At 38.8% G+C, this 20,372-nt stretch overlaps 1 protein-coding gene across 3 annotated transcripts in view; it reads left to right on the top strand.

The window, feature by feature from the left end:
* SPIDR (scaffold protein involved in DNA repair) overlaps positions 1-20,372 on the top strand; it is a 208,427-nt gene that overhangs the window by 37,146 nt on the left and 150,909 nt on the right. For all 3 annotated transcript variants that reach the window (XR_012040905.1, XM_072852525.1, XM_072852524.1), the window contains exon 6: positions 18,019-18,275. Coding sequence is in view for 2 of the 3 variants with exons in the window: in XM_072852525.1 (XP_072708626.1) it covers positions 18,019-18,275 (257 nt within the window). In the remaining variant the exon portion in view is untranslated. The remainder of the gene's footprint in view (positions 1-18,018; positions 18,276-20,372) is intronic.

The raw sequence follows: 20,372 nt of genomic DNA, 5'->3' as shown, positions 1-20,372 counted from the left end.
GCCTCTCTTCCTCTAACCAATGAGCTAGGTGAACTTGTCCCCACAGCTCCTCAAAGACCCAGCTCAGCTACTGTCTATCCTATTTTAGGCAAGTTAAATGCGGGTCTCTAATTTCTGGCATACTGGGATTCATCCTCAAAATAAGAAGAATTTACTGCTACAACTAACATATCAATTTTGTAATTTACACACTCCATCCCCAGTGTTAATCCTATAATTTTAATAAAGCCTAATAAGTGCTGTTTCTTGCAGACCTTAATTATGCTAGCAGCTATTTTTAAAATAAATCTTTTGCTCTAGTTGAAATACAGTTACTTTCAGTATTTGCTTCTGCTCTGTTTAATGTTTTGCCTGATATGTTTATTTTACATCTTTTTTTGTGCAAAGAGGATGAATAGAGGAGGAAAGGAAGGGGCAGATGTCACATAGTGAAGGAGAAGGGACAACACCATAATGGCAGTTCCGTCAAATAGAGCCAGATGCACCGATTTCACAAGGTGGCACATATGGTGCATTTTTGTTGTCATCTCTGAAACAAATGTGGGCTAGTTTTGGGCTAAAAGGTTAAATGTTGTTGGGAGAAGAACTGAAAATGGCTGAGAATACTACTTGAGAAGGTTAGAAAGAGCTTAGGGTTGTGCCATAGCAAGTGATCTCACATGGAAAGGCCCAGAGTTCAGAAGGGAAGCCGGTCTGTGGTTCCAAGACACATGCACCTGACAGAGTTTTCAGGCTTAATTATGCATGATCTGTTTTACTCCATCAGGAGTGAAAAATTTTGAGCATCATGTTTGCAAAACGATCATGACAAAGCTAGAGTTTGTTGCCTGTTACTGCATGTTTTCTCACAACTTACTGGATATACAAATATTGCATAGGGATGTTGGTACAGCACTAAGATAAGGGCAGTAAATTAAAACAAACATAAGAAATGGGAAAGCTTTTGTAAAAATGTGCAGACAACTGCATTCAGCACAACTGTTGATGGCTTGGCCTTGAGCTCAGTTGGTGGACCTGCTGCTGCCTGGCTGCCAAGATAATGCGTATGATGTAATCATGCCAAGCCCACACTATCACGGTATTACAGCAAAAGCTGTGTCTGTGAACTGGGCACATTCCCAGTTACATTCAGGTACAGTAACAAGGTAATTGGAAAGGCTTTACCAATACTGTATATGTATAGTACAGCTTGAAGTGGGTGTTTTGACACATGAAAGGCAAAGTAGGTCTCTCTTGCTGTCCGAGTACTAGAGAACATAGTCTTTAGTTGGTACCTTTTTTATCTAACTCTTGTATTAAATGACTTTACAAGCATGCACCTCTTCCCCAGCTGCAGAGGAACATTTTCTGACAAGATGTAAGAATGGCTATGTAGCATTGACTGAAGATCTGTCTAGCCCATTGGCCTTACTGTGCTTGTGACCAGACGCCCACAATTTGGACAATGGATATGGATGCCAGCTAAGCTAAATGGATTAATTGGCCAAAAATCATAATACCAGTTGCTTTGCTGCTGGCTGAATGTGCATTAAAATAATCCCTGATCTTTAGAGAAGACTAGATATTTGAATGCTAGAAAGTTGTGAGTGATAGGCAAAACTTCCACAAAGTATAGCAAGTGTTCTGGTTTTAAATACGTTTGTTACGTATTCCATAACTGAGAAGGTGCATAATATAAATGTCTTTGTATTGGACAGACAGTGTTAAGGTGCCTACATCTAGCCTGTCTAATTGGTAAATAGGTCCGAATGTAACAACTGCTAGGATATCTGTTATGTCCTTTCAGAAACATGTGCAACTTGATGGGAGATTTTGTTGGTTGGTTGGTTGTTTTTTGTGTTGTTGGGGTTTTTTTTGTTTTAATTTTAATTGGAGACATAAGATATTTACATAGTCCTAAACTGAGCTTGTTTATGTAGTTGCATGCAGTTTCTTCATGCAGCCTTCACAAACCCTTCCTGCTTTCTGAAGTTTTTGGAACAGTTAGTTAATTCTAACTCTCCGTCTTCCTCTTTGACTGAAATTTGCAATTTCCTTTCAAGAAACAACTTCCTATTGAGTACTAACTTATCTGACTGCTTTGATGTATTTGAAATTTTTTTTTTGAAGTCCTGAATGCATTGCAAAATCCAGTGTGGTCTTCACAGCTTGAATTTCTGTACTGCCTGAATTGAGGAAGTATAGAAGTGGGTAGGAACTCATCTAACTAACAAATGAAAATCCAATTAAATTGTGCTTCGTCATGCAGTGTAATTGTAAAATTCCAAACTGCAGTAATTGAAATCTGGTTAGGCAGCTAAAGAGGACTGAATTGTTGCGTATTTGCTGTGATCAGCATGGACTTTGGGAAATTTGCCTTTTGGGAGTTGTGTGGATTTCCAAAAAATGCTGCAGCATATTTGGAGGCAGATACAGAAATGGGCTGATTTCTGCAGTGCAGCTGATTGTCATGCCAGAACTACAGGAGTCTAAGTCCTGGCCTGCAAAATAGCCATTAAACTTGGATTTAGATGCCTGTGTTCTGTATACAATGAACAGAAGAGCTTAAGTGCTAAATACCAGGATTCCCAGCTACTGTCTTTCTGACCAAGGAACGCTTAAGCTCCGTGGTGTTCCTGCATTTTATCTAATGCCTGTTTGATGTGGAGCAGGGACTGGAGCTCTTAAAGACCCTTTGAAGCTTGTGGTTTTTTCCACAGTGGCCCAGCCTTCGAGGGAGAGGTAGAAATGACCTCCTCATTGCTTTGTTTGGCGGGTTGAGCGCTTTCCTGAAAGGGAGGGATTTAAACTCTCTTAAGCTAAAGATGGTCTTGCTAGAATTTGGGTTTCTTGCTGCTTAGGCTGAAATATCTGGGGTGTTACAGAAGAGTTATGTGTTTACTGTTGTGGATGTGCTTTTCAATGCCCGCAATGCATACAGCATGCTGTGAGTGGAAATCTCTGCAGAGCATAAATCCACGCCTACTGAATTAAGCCCCTAAAACAGGCTTAGGTACAGAAGTACCAACTTTGTACTCACAGGCTTAAATGTGACATAAACCACGAGCCTGCAGAGTTGCATTGCATCTGGGTATGTCCAGAAGCAGTGCTTTAAGAAACTCTTTAAGTACTAGGTAGTGAAAAAGCTGGGTTCATCAGGAGACTTTGGGGACAGCAGTGGAAGATTTTGTGACTGACCTCTTGGACTTTGATGTCTAAATGCCATCAAAGTGCCTCACAGAGTCTGAGTCTTAGCTTTTATAGTTGAAGATAACCTTATGTATTTACATGCATAGAACACTGAACAGTTTTTTCTTTTGTGGTCTCCCCGAAGTTACCAAAGTGATCAATAGTCTCCTATTTTGAAGAGTTAAACAATTAAGTTGAGGACCGTCAAGAGTCTTTCAAATTTGAATGTCTGCTTATGCTAAATTCAAATGCAGATGCTTTGCAGTTCTGCTTCCCTCACCCCTGGATGCTTAGCCTTAGTAGTGCTCAGTGCTTTTACGTGGAAGTTGTTGTCTTGTGAAAATTTTGTGTTAAACAGCGTCTCCCCAAACCACAGGAACTGATGTTGGATCCAGTCTTAAATGTCAGGCTTTCTGACTCAGTCCTGTGCATACACCACTAGATCACATTTTATTGTGAAGGTTCATGTGCTCAGGCAGTACTTCATAAACATCATGTGCTTTTTAAAGTAGATCCTTGGGTTCCTGTTACAGCTGTGGTTTCCTCTTCTGTATCTGAAATAGGGAATTCCCCACATTTCTCCCAAGAGCATTTATTTGGTAAGTTCTGGGTTGTGCCCTCTCCCTAGAAATCTTCTGGTTCAATTTTGCTTCACTGGTCATGAGCAAACTCTTTTGGTGGTGGTTGCCAGTGTTCCTTTGCTTCCACTGAAGTGTTTTTTTATGTTGTCTGTCAAACTACTTCAGACATCTTCTGTGCTTCTTTCTGCCAGGGTTGTATCCACAGAGAGGCCACATTTGAGCACCCAGTGTTCACAGTCTTGGCCGTGATATGTGGTAATGTTGTAATATCTAGAAAACCCATGCATATAGATCCAGTGGTGTTAGTTTCACAGAAAACCTGAATTATATGCTTTCTGGATCCTCTCCCCACACTGTGCATTTTAAATGGTTGTTGAATGAAAGAGAGGGGCTATTCTGATCTGCCTCTGTTTTTCCTAACTTCCATACTTGCTGTTCAGGACATGAATAAACAGCATTGGTTTAATGTCATCAAAGTCCTAGTTTATCAGTATAGCATCACTTGAAACTATAGAACTTCTTGGAATGTTGGCCTTAAGTTTTGAGGTTTTGAGTATAAGAAAGCATCGCTGCTTTTGCTTGCTATTTTTGTGCAGTATGTTTCTGTAATCCTTCAAATGTAAAGTTAGCCATGAAAGTCCTGCAAAAATTTTTCTATATTTGAAACCAATTTCTAGAGTATGTATGCATGCATAGTGGGTTGTGGACTGATGTGGAGTTCAGTTTTGGGGCAAGGAGGAGTGGATGTGTAGGTGGATGCATCTACTTTCTACATATACTGTTCTTCCTTTTCTGTTTAGTAAAATCTATGTTGAATTATTAGAGCTTTACATAAAAGAAGTTAGTGAAGATAACTGAAGTTGCTATTCTGCAAAAAGCAGAGTGAACTCAGAAACCCCTTTATAGTCAGGGTCCTCATAGTTTAGGCAGAACAAGCTAACAGGTTAACATTAGGTATATAAAAATACACAAAGACAAACCTAAAACTGGGGAGAAAAGTACGTGAGGTTTCCTAAATGGAAAATGACAGGTTTGTTTAAATATAAACAAATAAATGTAAACGCTTGTGCTCGAGATGTAGTGGGGTGTGTGCATATATATATACACATGCATTTCTTCACTGCGGTGTTTGAGAGTGTGGGTGACTTGTTAAATTGAATTTTCAATTTCTTGAGCGCTTTTTCCGTAAGAAGTGGATGTCCCATCAGGTAGTCTAAATGTAATTGTACACTTTGCTATTTTGCATAGGGTAGGCTTTGCATTCCTTCTATAAGTGCATTCCAGGAATAATAATACTTCAATTTGGCTGTAGTGATGCAATTTTCCAGGACTTCTGTTAATAGTAAAATGGAAGAAAAAAAAAATCACTTGTTTGATGGTACTCTTACAAATTGACACAAAGGGTCAACTTTTGATCTAGAAACGCAGCTCCTCCTCCTTCGTAAGTGATTAGTACATAATGAAATCCCTTTGCTTTCGGCAATTTGGGGGAAAAATGCATTTAAAATGTCTAAGATTTCCAAGTGTAAATTTGGCTGTAGTAGATATCAATAAACATGTCAAAAGGATTTTTATCCTGAAGTCTTGGTATGTGTTATGTTATATTACTGCTCTGAATTGCAGTAGCTCCAGTGGAAATCTTAAGTCAGCGTTTTGGAAACCAAGGGTTTAAATGATGCACTTGTGAGTGTATTTTTACATTATTTTGACAGAGGAGTTTGAAACTGAGAAACAATATTTTCTACAAGAATATTAAAATATCCTGAAGTTATATTCCCCTTTATGCCTAGACTAAATCAGCTTGCACCATTATATGACACAGCTGCATTTGGTTTTATTCTGAATTTTCTTAACTGACTTTTTTGCTTTATTTAATAACATTTATAATTAGTGTATAGTTTGCTTTTAATTAATTAACTCTAGAAAAAAACATGGTACCTACCATTCTGCCATTGTCTAAAAATTTGCTTTAACTTTGGCTCTCCTTATTTGAGAAAAGTTATAATACATTGATAGATGTGTGTAGTTACTGTCCTACACATTGAACAGAAAATGCTGTATGAGTTGGAGTTTAAATCATTAAAACAGCAATATAGATAAACCGATGAGGCTTTTGGCAAGTAGAAAGCAAGATCTTGCTCCACTGCAGTCCTACCCTATATCGTACACTGAAAAATGACCCTTGAAGCATGTGAAATTCTTTGGATTTTAAAAGACTGGGGGTTTTTGTTTGTTTGTTTGTTTTTTTAAACCAACTCTGCTGCAATGTCTTGCCCATCTTTCTGATCAAAATGAAATTGCTGCTGTTGTGAGCTGGGGAATGCAGATCATCCAGACAACAGTTTAGGTTACTATATGCACAAGTATCTATTTGGTGATTTGGAGTGGGGAATAGAAAATGTTGCAGTGTCTTAGGTAGTTATAATAGACTCTGGGGACCGTTCGTTGCTACCAAAGTAATATGACTGCATGCTCCATTGCTGTCTAACCACTAAGAAAAAAAATTCTGATTAAAATAGTTGCCAATAAGACGAGCACAAAATTGATACAGTGGATGCCAACATTTGCACTTCTGCATTTAGGCAATAAAGCTGCCTGTATCAGACGCTTCCTAAAAATCATGCAGCCAGACGCTCAGAACTGCTTGAGCACTTTCTTCAAAGCTGCCGTTACTGTCCCTCTCCTTTCTCAACTCTGCTTTTTACTCTCCCCCCACCCCAACTTCTCAGTGCTGAGCACAGCTCCAAGAGCAAGACCTCCAGCTGGTGGTGTTTGAGGGTTAACTGCTGTTTAATAAAAAATATTTTTATTCCATTTACTTTCAGAACAAACTTTGGGCCCGGGTTTGTGGCCCCAAACATTTCAGGAAATTGCAGCTTGCACAGTATTTTTAGTTGCTTCATAAATAACATGTAAGTTTTTGATCAGAATGCTAATAGGTCACTTAAACCTTTTTTTTCTTGAACTTTTGCAACACTTTTTAAAAATCCTGCTAGCTGCAGAGTTCAGTGTGAAGGACAAATATCACATGAGTATTTTTACTTTGGGAAGGGGAAAGTAAGCAGAGAATGTTTAATAGTATCCAGAAGGACACATTTTATTTTTAAAAGCTCTTCCTAGAAGCTGAATTAACTTGTATTAATACTAATGCTAAAATTAGCACTATCTTGTCAGCTTTGAACTTATCTTATATTTTGAAAAAAGGAAAGGGGGGACATACACCACCCTCTGAATCTTGCAGAGTTGCATTTTCCATGTGTAAATACACATTGACATGTGCTAACCTAATAGAAAAGAAAATGACAGTTCTGTGTGATTTTTATCCCTCCCTTCCTGAAGTAAAGCAAGCATTGATTTAAGAATGGATGCGAAATTGAGCAATCACAATCTCTTGATCTGGTTTGAGATAGTGGAGGCATGAGGCCAAAAGATATTGGTGACTGCTGTGGAAACCAGTCAACTATTACTTTTTAAAGTATGTTAAAGTGTGCAGACAGGCACTGAGGCTCTCTTTTTCTCTTTGCCTGTAATTGAGAAGCGTTATCTTAATTCTTTTTAATCTTCCTACTTTATGCAAGCTTTATAATCCTTATAAGGAACTGCTTAGTACAAATTACTGATGTTTGTATTTGAGGGCTCTTTTCTTTGCAAGTTCTGCATGCCAGTTGCTAGCCAGTTCTTAGAGACTTGCAGTCCATTAAGTTTAATTGTTCAAGGATTGTATTTGATTACTGCCTTACTGGGACATTCCAAGTGTGTTTTTCCTGGTATGTTTATGTGGTATGCTTATTTACTAATAAAAGTTTTAAGTATCTGTGATTGCCTCTGTGTGTCCTGTAATGTCTGTTATACCCATATTATGGCAATCATGTCACTGTATATAATGTAACACACATATATTACAGCACACGTGTTTTTATTCTAATCTAGGTCTCAAAGGAGTTTTAATTGGTCTTCACTTTGAAATCTTTTCATGTACTGTGAACAATCAGTGCAACTACACGTGTCAGACTTAAGACAGTATTGCAGCAGTTAGCACCTCTGAATTTCTCTATAAAATGTGTATTTATAACAACATTACAATTTTCAATTACAATGCCTTACCCAATTGATGGTTACTTTATTTTCCTTCTGCTCCTCCAAAGTTTAGGCACATGATCTAAAAGAAAATCTGTAAACTGAGTGTTGGGCTCCTTTTCTTTGTTCTTTCTCCAGACAGAATTAATTTCAGCAGAGTACATTTAATGTATTTTTTTAACTAGTTTTCTTGTTTGGTGTTCTTTGGCTTACTTGGAAAAGCAATTAAATGGGTCTTCTGTTTCTTCAGTCTGCCTATAGGCACTCTCATCATTGTTAAAAATCAGCTTAGGTGGAGGTGGTGCTTTTGTATGCATACACGTACTGTCATCGCTAACACAGTATTTCAGACGTGGTAAGACATTTCCTGCCCTGAAACGTTTGCTGTTTAAAATAGTTTTAACGGCGCAAAAACATGAAACAATGTTCTAGAAAAGGTAGGCTGTGGAAGGACTTCTGGAGAGGAGGGAAAGGGTCGGAAGAAGTTAGAAGTGAAGAGGAGGGAAGAAATGAAGTGACTATTTTAGGCTTTGGGGGCAGTACCACAGGCGCTGTGAAGCAATAAATGGGGCAAAGGGGAGAACAGTCAAGTGAGAAGAATGTGGTGTGAGTGGGAGTAGAAGAAAATGAATGTAATGCACTGCGCTGCCCAGCAGCCCGGTGTCTCCTTAAGCTGCCAGTGCTGTAGCTGTGAGCGCTGGCACTGCTGGAGCTGGAAGCGCAGAGTCTGAATTTCAAGATGTGTCTGTGTACCTCTGTGGAAATTATGAACAAAAAAATTTCCACTAAGTGCTGAGCATTATTGCAGAAATTATGCCTGTATTGCATTTGTGTGTTTTACAACACTGTGCCAGTTGTATTTCCTCTCTCTCGTTTTCTTTTTTTTTTTTTCCTTTTTTGATAAGTGCTTTTCTAAGGGGTTTCACAGGAAACTGCAGGCAGATCAACCAAAGATGAGAAGTCAGTGGCCATAACTAGTACTTCACTGAGTATCTGTGTGGAATCTCTCATTTAGTTATTCTGGAATTGCCTCCTTTCATCTGAAAAATAACATGCTTGCAGTTATCACCTACTTTTTGAAGGAGAATACATAATACAAAAGGTGTTTTAAAGTCTTTGACTGTTCCCTGTTGAGTTTAAACAGTGACATTATTGTGAGAGGTATTTTCTCATGGTTTCTTTTTTAGAAAGAATTTTTTAAAAAGCTTGCAGGGTTATTATTCATAACTGTATAGGCTAAAGATATGAGAGAAGCAATTTTATAAGGAAAGATTTAATTTATTTAGACCAAATTATTTATTTGGAGTAAAAAAACTTCACAAACTTTTGGGACCTATAGAAGGGCTTAGTGCTGAAAGCTTGTCTGTTTTCCCACAGTTATATCTGTTTGTCTAGTAAAAGATATTACCTCTCATTACAAGTATTCATTCTCTCTGAAGACTTGGAACAAAACAAAAGAGTTGCTTGAAGATGGAAATGTATTTCCTCCCTTAACAGTTCCTACTGAATCCTGCAGGTGTTTAGTCTAGGTACTTTAGGATTTAGCTCATAAATAATAATTTAGCTTTTAATCATGCCTTTCAGTTGAGGCCTCTTGTTACATCCAAGCTTTAACCCGGATTATTACCATAGCATCACCTAAAATAGAGACAAAAAACCTGAGGTTTCATGGCCTGAATCCACTAACTTTAATAAATGAAACTGAGTGAATAACTACAAACAAAGAATGTGAAAGTAGGTTATCAAACCATGTGATAACATCTGTTCCTTGGAAACATGAAAGTACCTATTTCTGTGTCAAGAACTAAACCCTGTTTAAGTGGTATTGTAAGCTGACTACAATTTTCTTGTGTGCCCAAACTTCAGTGTATAATGTTGAGGCTTCTATGCGAAATGATGTAATTATCTGCGTGCCCTATCAGAGTCAGGTATTTATATTTGAAAACCTGGGTCTCTATCATTTGGAGGATCCTTATCAAGATGAGAGCTCAACTGCGTGGGATAATATGCAGTTGCATGAGAGGAGACCTGGTTCTGTCCCTGAATAGTTTGCAAGATGCAACACGTGAAGTGGCGTCTCCCCCTTCCCCCCTTTTTTTAAGGAAGGAATGGAGAACAAGGGTTATGGTAATTCACTTGAGTGTAACATTGGCTAACAGTATGCATAAACTGGTCCAAATTGTCTTTAACAGCCAGTCATTTTCCCTGCGAGAAACTGAAGATGTTCTTGTATGATGGAAAAAAAGATTAGACAAAGCAGAAAAAGCACTTGAAGGTTGTCTGTATTGACATTTTTCAGTATTGTTGGGTCTATTAGAAGTTGACTATTGCTCCAGTTACAGACTGATGGAGAGATCCGTGGTAATGCAGAAAATTAGGAAGTGATAGATTGACTTCTTAATGCTAAAGCTTCATTAAACTACTGAAATGATGCTTTTAAGAGGTGCAGTTGCAGCACAAATGCTATAGATGCCAAGACTGCAGCAGGGTTTTCCTTACGCACCATACAGTACAAATCAGTATCCCTTAACTGCTGTTGGGTAAACTTCTGCTTCGTACCCATTTTGTACCTTAATAGCTCACTGTTTCCTACTATTCCTTCCTGCCCTTGTGCCCAGCAGACAGCCGTTTTGTTCCATCTTACCTTCAGAATTGCTATTTAATTCTACATCTAAAGAGTATGCTTAGAAATAAACGCAGTGCTTCTTGCTTTACTGACTTATTTTGTATAAAAACGCACTTGGGCTGAGAAGACAGCCTCACCTGTTTCGGTCGGCTGATCCATGCCTTAGAACAACCTGTTCTGGGAGAGGCAGGCTGGAACAGCTCGTGAATGTATCTCCAGAGGTATAGCCTGCTAAACCTGTTTGCCTTGTAAAAGCTGAGGTTTCTGCTCAGGATTAGAAGTTATGGCTTCGATTTAATGATTTCATCTTTCTTACCACTTGTGTGGTAAGGCTTTACCCGGCTTTAAAAAAAAACAAACAACAACAAAAACAAAAGTCAGTAAAATACCATCTTTTCATTAGGTCTATAAAAAGTCTGTTTTGTTGTGATTTAAATCACTCCTCTCCCAAAGTTTTTCTTTCAAAGATCAGATATTGATGTTGATTTTTTTTTGTATGTGCAAAATCTTATTCTAATATTATTTTTTCCGTTCTTGTTTTTTAAAACAATTAGTGCTGTGTGTAGGATACTGCCTGCCAATGGTGTATGTGTACAGGATTATGTGTGAGAGAACTCAAACCAAACAAAAACATGCACCTCTCCCTTTACAAAAAAGAATGCACAACCAAACATACTGCATGCAATCCTAATCGTCACCTCATTTTCCACTTCAAGGTGCTATGATCTACACAAGATATGGGAGCTGATAAATGATGATACAAGTTATTTATTTCATTGTTTGTTATTTCATGTGTGATATAAAACACCATTTTGTGGGCTTGTGTACTGTACTTCAACTTCCTTACTCTTTGAAGTGTAAGAGGGAGTTTTCCTGTCTGTGTTGCCCTCCACGCCTTTTATTGGTTTCAGAAATCATGCAGGAAGCCCAGAGTCGGAGGATAACTGGCAGTCGGACTCGAGAGCAGCCGTATTGTTCCATTAATTTCTGCAGAGTTACGTCAAAGCCCTTTCAACTTCTTCAGTCCATGAAAGCATCTCTGAAACTGTCCCATTTGCTTTTCTTTTGATATCAGCAATTGGTATTTTTCCTTTGAATTGAATCATACTTGGGCTAACCTTTTAAGACAGTAGCTAATGCAGCTGTAATTTTTGACAGAGCTTGCAGAATAAATGGGGTTAAACATGGGTAAGACTTCCCCAGGAGCTCTCCAAAGGGAAGCTCAGCAGTGTAAGCAGTGGTGCTTAAGGTTTAGTAGCTGGCCTCCTTCCTCCAGAGATAATAATGAATCAATTTCCTTTATGTTAGGAAGCACTGGGCTGCTGGATGCAATGAATCCTTTTTGATTAGTCATAGAAGAGGAGTCCTAACCACTTGTTTAAAGGTCTCAAAACACCATTAACAGGAGATTAGGGTGCAGTCTGTGACCAGATTCTGCTTTGAATAATTACAGTGTTGCTGCCTACACTTCTCCATATTCAAGTAGATACAGCATTCTTCTTTGCTACTTGGCATAAATGATTTTGTGTGCTAATAACTACTGCATTCCAGCCTCGGGGTGGTGGCATCTAGGAGATAGCAAAAATGCATTCCCATGTCCGTGTCAAGGGAGATGTTGCTGAAGTTTAGCAGTGGCCGACCAGGGAGAAAGAAGCAAAGCCGTTGTCAGCTCAGTGGTTGTTGCTCTTGGAGAGTCCCAGAGAGATGCTTGAGGTGGCCATTCTTGTGCCCTTGAACAGCATACGGCTCTGTTTCCTGTAATGGCATCCACAAAATGCTAATGTGTGTGGAACAGGACATGTCATTTCCTAGTGCACTGGACCAACACCACTGATAAATATTTAGGACAGATCAGATGGTCTGAGCGCATGTGCTGAGAAGGAATGTTGTACTTAGCTAAACAACTAGGCATTATCTGAGATCCATTTTAAATATACACTGTCTCTGTAATAACACTGGGTGGTTGTTCCACATAGAAAATTTCAGTTAATCTGCTGTGTCAGTTTGGGCTTGCAAGTCCAAAAATATCTTGTTAGTGATTTATGTCTTTCATTGTTGTTCTTTTTTGTCATATGGTTATCTCTGCCCACGCACTGCTACCTCATCTTGTACATTTTGTGTGCTGTTCCTGTGGTTATTCCATGAGAAGAAAGCTTGGTGTCACCCACAGAGCAGCACACGCCTAGCTCTGCACTTGAACATTAAGTTTCTTGTGTGAAGGTATATCTGAATTTTATCTCTCTCTTGAGTGAAAGTAGCTAGCTTACCAAGAACCAAATTATTTCTCAAGATACTAGGAAAGTATTTGGCATAGACTTCAGCGCTTCAGTTAAAGCTTCAGAAAACACAAAGCTTTGAAGAGAACTGCCAGCTTTAAATCCTTTATATCTTTAATTATCTTTATAGACCTGAATAATATCCTGTACTATCTGTGCGCACAATGCTTGAATTAATTTTGTGTTGATTAATTAAGGGGAAACTTCTTTTCTTTTACCTTTACCCTACTCCCTATAATCCTGCAAGCCAGCTTCTGGTGGAGTTAGCTTCAAGCATTCATTAGCATAGCCTGGGCCTTTGACATACAGCACTGGTGATTTATGCTTGTGAATATTCATTGTAGCAAATCCAGTGGCTTTTCTGCTCACTCTGTTTTTTGGAGAGTACCATGCAAGATATAAAATCTCCTTGCAACCTGTAACTATTTCCCTGGGGTAGAAGTTTGCTGCGTTTGAATCCCTTTGCATACATGACAGGAAAGAGTACTGGTAGTGCAAATGAGCATTATCAGAAAGGAAGACTGTATAAAAGGAGAGGTGGTAGGATAGTCGCCTAAGTTCACTCTGTGTGTTTGTTAATAGCAGTTGGCTTCCACCCATCTTGAGAGCTGTCATGAGAGCACAGTTAGGAGAAATATAAATTAATTCTGAAAAGAGTAAGGGAATCAGAAAAGAGAAGATAGTCCATGAGAGAACAGGCAGGGGATAATAGAAAATGCTTCCAGAGTTAGAGGCAAAGATACGTGAAAGAACAAGTAGGAAAGAAAATGCCACAAGATTCATTTTCCTCTGTATGTACAGTGATCAAAGTCTGAAACTCTCAAATACTATTTCCATTTCTGACATAGCTTGGCTCTGTGACCTTGAGAAAGCCTGGTTCTCTAAGGTTGCCATCTGAGAAACCCTATTAGTTCTTCTGCTATTTGAGCTAAGCTGTAGTAAGATAATAGGAGGGAAGAAATTTATTATTTTTAGGGAAGGAAATGACAGACTAAGTGACCTCCATCTGCAAAAAGTTATTTCAGTGTCTCTATAGAATTTGATAGCCATTTTTTGTCAGTAAGAGGAGATTCGGACATACTGCAGCATGCTGAAGCATCTTAGTTTCAGCTGATGAACTTGTTCAGAATATCTGTGAGCTTTTATTGAGCTTCATATCTGCAAAGTATCTTCATACCAACTGGAAAAGATTTACAACATTTTCTGAATATACAATGACTGAACAAGTGAAAGTGTTTAACCAATACAAAAGTAGGGTGTATATACTGACATTTTTCCACAGAAAAGTTTCACTGAGTGACGTATCTTGGGAGGAGAGCCAAGGGGATGAGAAGCTCTCCCAACTGCTCATCTCCTTGCCTCTAATTAGCAATCACTGTATGAGAGCGCCTTTTTTAAAAAATACAGTTTTAGGATTGATATGTTAGCTTTCTCTTTGTACAGAAAGTTTTGTACAGTTCTGCTTTCTGTGCTGAAGCTGGAAACTTCAAATGGAAATGTAACACTTCTCATGTTAACTTACTGCTGTTTTGTTGATAAGAAATATCGAGTGCTTATTAAAGTGATCAAATATTTCTTGCTTCCATCATTACTGAAGTGAAAAGGTAATTTTTTTCAGACCTTTTAGAGGCAAATGCTGTGCAGATTGCAAAGGTACTCTCAAAGAATTCACAAGGTGTTCAAGGTGAAGTAACAGGCAGCTGAAGCAAATCTCTTGAAGGTGAGGGAGGGAGTACTTGGTCACAGAAGTAACAGCATGGTATCTTCTGTGCTGCCTGTCGAGGTCAAGAGTTTTGTCTTTGAACAATTGGGACCAGGATTTTACCATTTCTGTGGTTGGATTTTTGGTGATTTTTTTTTTTTTAATGAATTTAAATTGACACAGGTAATCATATATTCTTTAGCAATCTTAACCATTTAGCCAGGGGTATTTGCTGTTTCTCATTCTGGTTTCTGTTTTTACATTTGTACCATCCTCTACATTAGCTAATGCTGGTGAGTGCTGTCAAAAATACACCATAAATTAATTAATCTTGAGAGCTCTCTTGATGCATTTTGATTTAAGCATGCTTATCTTTAAAGAGTCCTGTATGCTCAGCTACAGTACTCACTGACTTGTTTTCTTGTAGCCAAATCTTATCTGAAAAAATGGCATTTATACTAAAGTAATTTCTCCTTAAAAGAAAGAGCCATAGAAGAGGACCATTTAGAACCTTTCAAATTAAGCCAGTCACAGAGCAAATCCATTTACTCTAAAAGTGAACAAAATGAGCCATGTTTGTCGTTTTAGTGAGAGAGGGATTGAGGTCAGCCCCTGCATTTTTTTTCCACTTAGCCCTTGACATGGAAAAGTGGTTAGCATGATATAAAAGAGAGTGTTGTGGCAAGGCCGTCATTGGAAATGATAGGTAAATCTTAGTGAACAGTCTACTACCAAGTATTTGGAGTGATTGGGATATATGGGAGACGGTCATGGAAAACTCCAGGATGGAGATGATTAGATTGGGCTCAGGGGTTGGAGGAAGGGGTTGAGGTAGGGAAACTGAGTCTCTGTGTAGTGGGGAGTATTGTACCTTGAGCCACCATAACTGAAAATTACTATATTTTGAAATAATAAGCAATGTGGAAAAGTCAGCTGCTTTTAATTTGACACTTCTCTGTGCTTAGCAATGACGCTCTTCAGAAACTTTTAGTGATATTACTGGGGGTGTTATTTAAAAAAAAAACAAACAACTTTTGAAAATTCAGCTTTGTGATGTTTAAGATATTGATAAACAGTGTCTTCACTATTTATGATTGATTGTTTTAAAGTGAACCTAAGAAATTAAATGAGGGGTTTTTTGCCAGCTGTCCACCATCATAATGTTGGTAGACATGCCAGCTTGTGTACTGGATACTTGAAAAATCATGTTTGTATGTTTTGAAAATATTTTTCTCCTCAGACTGTATTTCTGATGGTGGCTACAGTTAAATAATCTATGGAATGGGAAGGTTGAATTTTTCTTCTTTGTTTTTCTTCTCCATTTTTATAGCTTACACTTTTAAGAAAAATTTCCAACTGACCAATTAAAAAAAAAAACCACCAAAACTCTAACAAGCAAACAAACAAAAACAAAAACTGCAAAGTATGGTTTCCTTGGGGAAGTTAAGTCTAAACAAGTATACAATAATAAATATTAGCAGAAGAATTAAATTCTTTATTAGACAATCTTTACTTAGGAAAGTTTCTTAACTCTTACAACAGTCAGTGGGATTAAAACATGTGCCTAACTTGAAGCACATCCCAAGGGCTTTCTAATCTGCATTTTACTTGCTCAAAGAACTTCAGGTTTGCATCCTTTGTTTAGGTGCAGTGGATATCGTAGCAATTCAAGCAAATTAAAGTATTCCTAAAGGAAAAGAGTCCATCAGAATGGTGTTTTAAGAATGAAGTGCTTGCTTACAGCTTTCGTACTGTTTGAAACCTTTTATTTCTGGCTCTTTTCCAATGTGGAAGGAGTTTGTTTTCAGAGAAATATTGTTGCCAAGGGACGAATGTTGACTGTGTTGTGTTTAAAACAGGCTGATATTAATCACATTTTTTAGCTATTCTCCTTCTCTGGATAACTTTAAAAGGTCCTTCCAATTTCCAGAATACTTAGGTAAGCTCTCAGAACATGAACGCCATGTCTCGTCATTTACGTGAAGAATGTATTAAAGAACTGGCAAGAGCTGAACTAATTTTTGTGCATAGTCGAGAAATGTTGGTTTCAGATGATTACACTAATTAATAACATACAACAGCATTAGTGAATGCAGTGATTTCCCTCCCTTTTCTCTTTTATCTTTAAAGTCTTTGTCTGAGCCAGTTGTCAGACAACCTGTGTGGAGAGCTGCTTACTGCATTAGACCAGAGGAACAGGCTAATTTTTTCAGGACCTATTCTGTGATCGGGGCAGCATGATTCTGTGATCAGGGCAGTCTTTGGGGTTTTCCAGTTCCCTGTTGATAATGTGAACCTAATGTTTTGCATTGGGTTTTGGTTCTTTCAAGGATCAGGCTGAATTAGTTAACTTGCCTCTTCTACAGAACAGTTTTGTGCAAGGCTCCTTGAGTTGGGCTAGTGCTGGTGGTCCCAGTGATGGGGCTGTTACTACGCTAACCCCACCAGAACTTGCACAGTGTTTGTTGTTTTTTTTTCCAACTGTCTCCTGAAGACTGAGCCCAGCTCATGTTTCTTAGTCTTCTGCCTATTTCAGAGTTTTAGATCATTTCATTCCGTACTAGGTAAAATGCCACTTTCCAAGTATTTTTGCTTAATACTCGGTATTTTCAGAAATACTGGGTCAAGAGAGCATAATGTACGTAACAGCTGTGCAGAGCTCACCTTAGGGTGCCAACCCAGCTGCCTTGCCCTACTTGTGCGGGAGCCCTAGAGGAGAGTAAAACAAGCTGAGCCAAAGCAGGTGAATTTTCCTTGCCAGCCCTCTCCTCAGCCTTCCATGTCTCTTTGCAGATTTGTTTTTGAGCCTTCTTATCCCCTCCTCTCATCCCTCCTTCAGTGGGATGAGTTGAGAGTGTCCTGTGAGTTTCTGGGAGAAGAGCTCCGGCAAGGTTTTATGAGTCTGAACTCCAGCCCTGCTTGCTCACGGCCCTGGCTGCTGACCAGTGATCGATCCTCCCTGGAGCTACCTGGATGTGGCCTGGTAGCTTATGCTCAATTTCTGAAACCTTCCTGGGAAGCTATAGGCCTGCTGGACATGGGTGAAGGCCAGCTTTAGTGGTCAAAATCTTGTTTTAACAAAAGGTTATATACTTTTTGACAGCTGCGAGGTCTCAATAGAGGCATGTGTTTCTTCACTGCATTCAGACTACAGAAGGCAGTCTTCCTACTTACTTGAATCCTGATGTGAAAGCTCCCTTTCTCTCAGCTTTCCTGTCAGTCATGATCCCTGTCACTCATTAGCCTCATTCTGCTTTCCTGAAAACTGACTTTAATCCTGTCTGGAATCTTCTCCCGATAGAGATAAGTATTGGCTTATCGTTTTGATAAATTCTCCAGATCTAGTTGTTGGAAAAAATAAATGTTACTCGTCCCAGTTGTCCCTCAAGAGATGGTCCTTATATTCAGGAGTTCATGCTGACTTACAAAAGATTAATGCGCATTTACAGTGAAGTTGTCCAAGTTATATTAATCAATAAATTGTCATTAAATTTATGAATTACTAGGGAACATAAATAACTGCCTACATAAACCTGTACTATCTCATTAGCATTCTGTTTAAATAGCTTTATATTTTTATTTGTTTAGGCAACGTCGACAGAAATTTCTGAGTATTCATCCGATAACGACAGCGTGGAAGAAGGAGGGACGGGCCTGGCGACCACTACTCCAGGATCCACTAAGAGATTACGGTCGAGGTCAGGAGTGGACACGGGGCATGTTACAGCACGACCAGCCAGTGAGTGGCTGAGGTCTGCACAGGCCCTTCTCCGCACCCCCGGGAAGCAGGTGGGCAAGGCCCCCCGAGCCCCCGCCGAGTCCGCAAAGAAGAGGAAGCTACTGAGGTAAATGCGCTGTCTGCCTTAAGGAAATTTTTTTTTTTTTTTAAATTGGAAGTAAAAGAATACTTACAGAAGAGTAGGAATGCATTTCAAGGATAAACATTTTAGAGATGCAAATTCCAAAAACTTAAAGGATGTCATTTATCTGTAAACAAGCAAATAAGGCAAGAAAGAACTCAGTTCAGTTTTAAAATTTGTGGTGAAAGCTCTCGATCTTGAACTCCTGTGTACAAATTGGTATGGTTTTTGCCCTTCTAATAATGCTTTACAGTGCCTTACAGATGTGTGAGTGGACATACTTCTGTTTTAGCTTTTAATCATTTCATTGCTTTGTGCCTCTCCAGATAGTCTGCAAAAATGCTGTACCTCTGATTTTTTTTTATTTTTTTTTTTGTCCTCTCCAGATTTGTCAGGGTAAAATTATCCAAAGTACTGTAGGAAAGGGGTGGATGAGCTAGTGCTGAATAGTGCAGGACAGAGTGATATTTAGGCAAAGGTGGGATGTATTTGTTAATCTGAAATTTAAATCTCTGTGACTAAATTAAATACATTAAAAAGATATCTAACTGCTGAAAGAAAACAGCCTGAGCAATGGAAGCCTGGTGTTCACAATTCACTATTTCTCTAGCTAATTACAGTGCAGAAATGGTCACTTCCTGTATTTAATTAACAAAAGTTGCTTTAACTTAAATAGTATATGCGAAGGTATGCCTCAAGCTATGGAGACTACAATTACAAACGGTGCTCCTATAGATATCTATTGTATTTTTAACAATGTGGTTCTCTTACTTTTTTTACAGCTGATTCTATGTACAGTAATCTCTCAATCAATTACTTAAAAAGTAAATCTTCACTTTGGTTAAATAGCCATACCTTATTTTTCTCTGAAAATGTTCTTGGCTATTTCAAAATGCTGACTGAGGGAACAGATTTGAAACTCCTAATTACTGAGGATCTCTATACTTCGAAGTGCTTTACTTGTGCAATCAAGCTTTATTTCTTGTTACTTTAAAAACATAAAGACAAAACTGTACTAGGTCAGACCAAAGCTGTAACCCCCAAAAATGCCTGTTAGTGGCCAAAAGCAAGGTGTGAAGGTAATGAGAACAGGACAAGCGTATAGTGGTATTTTGCCCAGATGCACTTCCAGCTTTCAGCAGTTTACTGCTCAGGAGCTGTTTGTTACCCTCAGTGGGTTTTTCTTTTCATGAGTTTGCCCAGTAGTTTTCTGAAGCCATAAAAACTTTTGGCTGCTGCAATAACATCCCGTGGTTAGGAGTTCTGTAGCTTAAACATGACTTGAATCTGCACCTACCAGCTTTGTTTGATGACCTCTACTATCAACAATCTTAGTGCAAAAATATATTTTACAGCAAAGATACTTTGAAACAAGTGTGTAAGAGAACAAATAGCTTTAAAAACAAACAAACAAACAAAACCAAACAAACCACAGCGATAGAGAATGTAATTTGTCCGGAGTGGCCAGAGGAGCAGAGCTTGCAGGGTTTTTCACTCTTCCATCCTGTGGTTCCACTTTGGGTTCCTTTGGGAACAGGGAAGCAGGCAGGAAATTCCTCAGTTATGAGTTTTGTTTATCTAGTTATTTTGCTTGTCCAGGTAATTGTCATCTTTTCACTCTTCCTGTTCAGGGCATTAATTCCACATGTCTCTCTTTCCCATCCTTCCTTTTACTGTTGAGGGAGAACATTTTCATTGGTGTGTTCACTGGTGTTCTGCATATATAAGAGTATATGCAGAACTCTGTATAAGAGTCTGCATCCTCACTAGGAAAGCTCAGGTTTTCAGTGCTGTGGCTTGAAGGCCAGTTTGGGGAAAGGTTTGTCAGCTTCTTGATTGATGAAGTGATAACCCCTTCTTTCTGGTTATATAGCTAAAAGTTACATAGCAGTTGTTGGCTTGTCCTTTCCCCTTCCTTCCCACCTCTGCTGCAGATCAAGGCCACAGCAGAAAAAGCAGCAAGCAGGGGAAATCATCCTGCAAGCTGGATCTGGTCCACAGGCTCCCACTTGGACCGTTTGGAACTGCACTGTAGGTGGAAGAGAGAGGAGAGCCTCTGCTTAGCTGGGCTCTCTTTTTCTA

The sequence above is a fragment of the Ciconia boyciana genome, chromosome 2, assembly GCF_034638445.1.
Source record: "Ciconia boyciana chromosome 2, ASM3463844v1, whole genome shotgun sequence".
Lineage (NCBI taxonomy): Eukaryota > Metazoa > Chordata > Aves > Ciconiiformes > Ciconiidae > Ciconia > Ciconia boyciana.
Note: the sequence above shows the minus strand (reverse complement) of the source record. Positions and strands in the feature narration are given on the sequence as shown.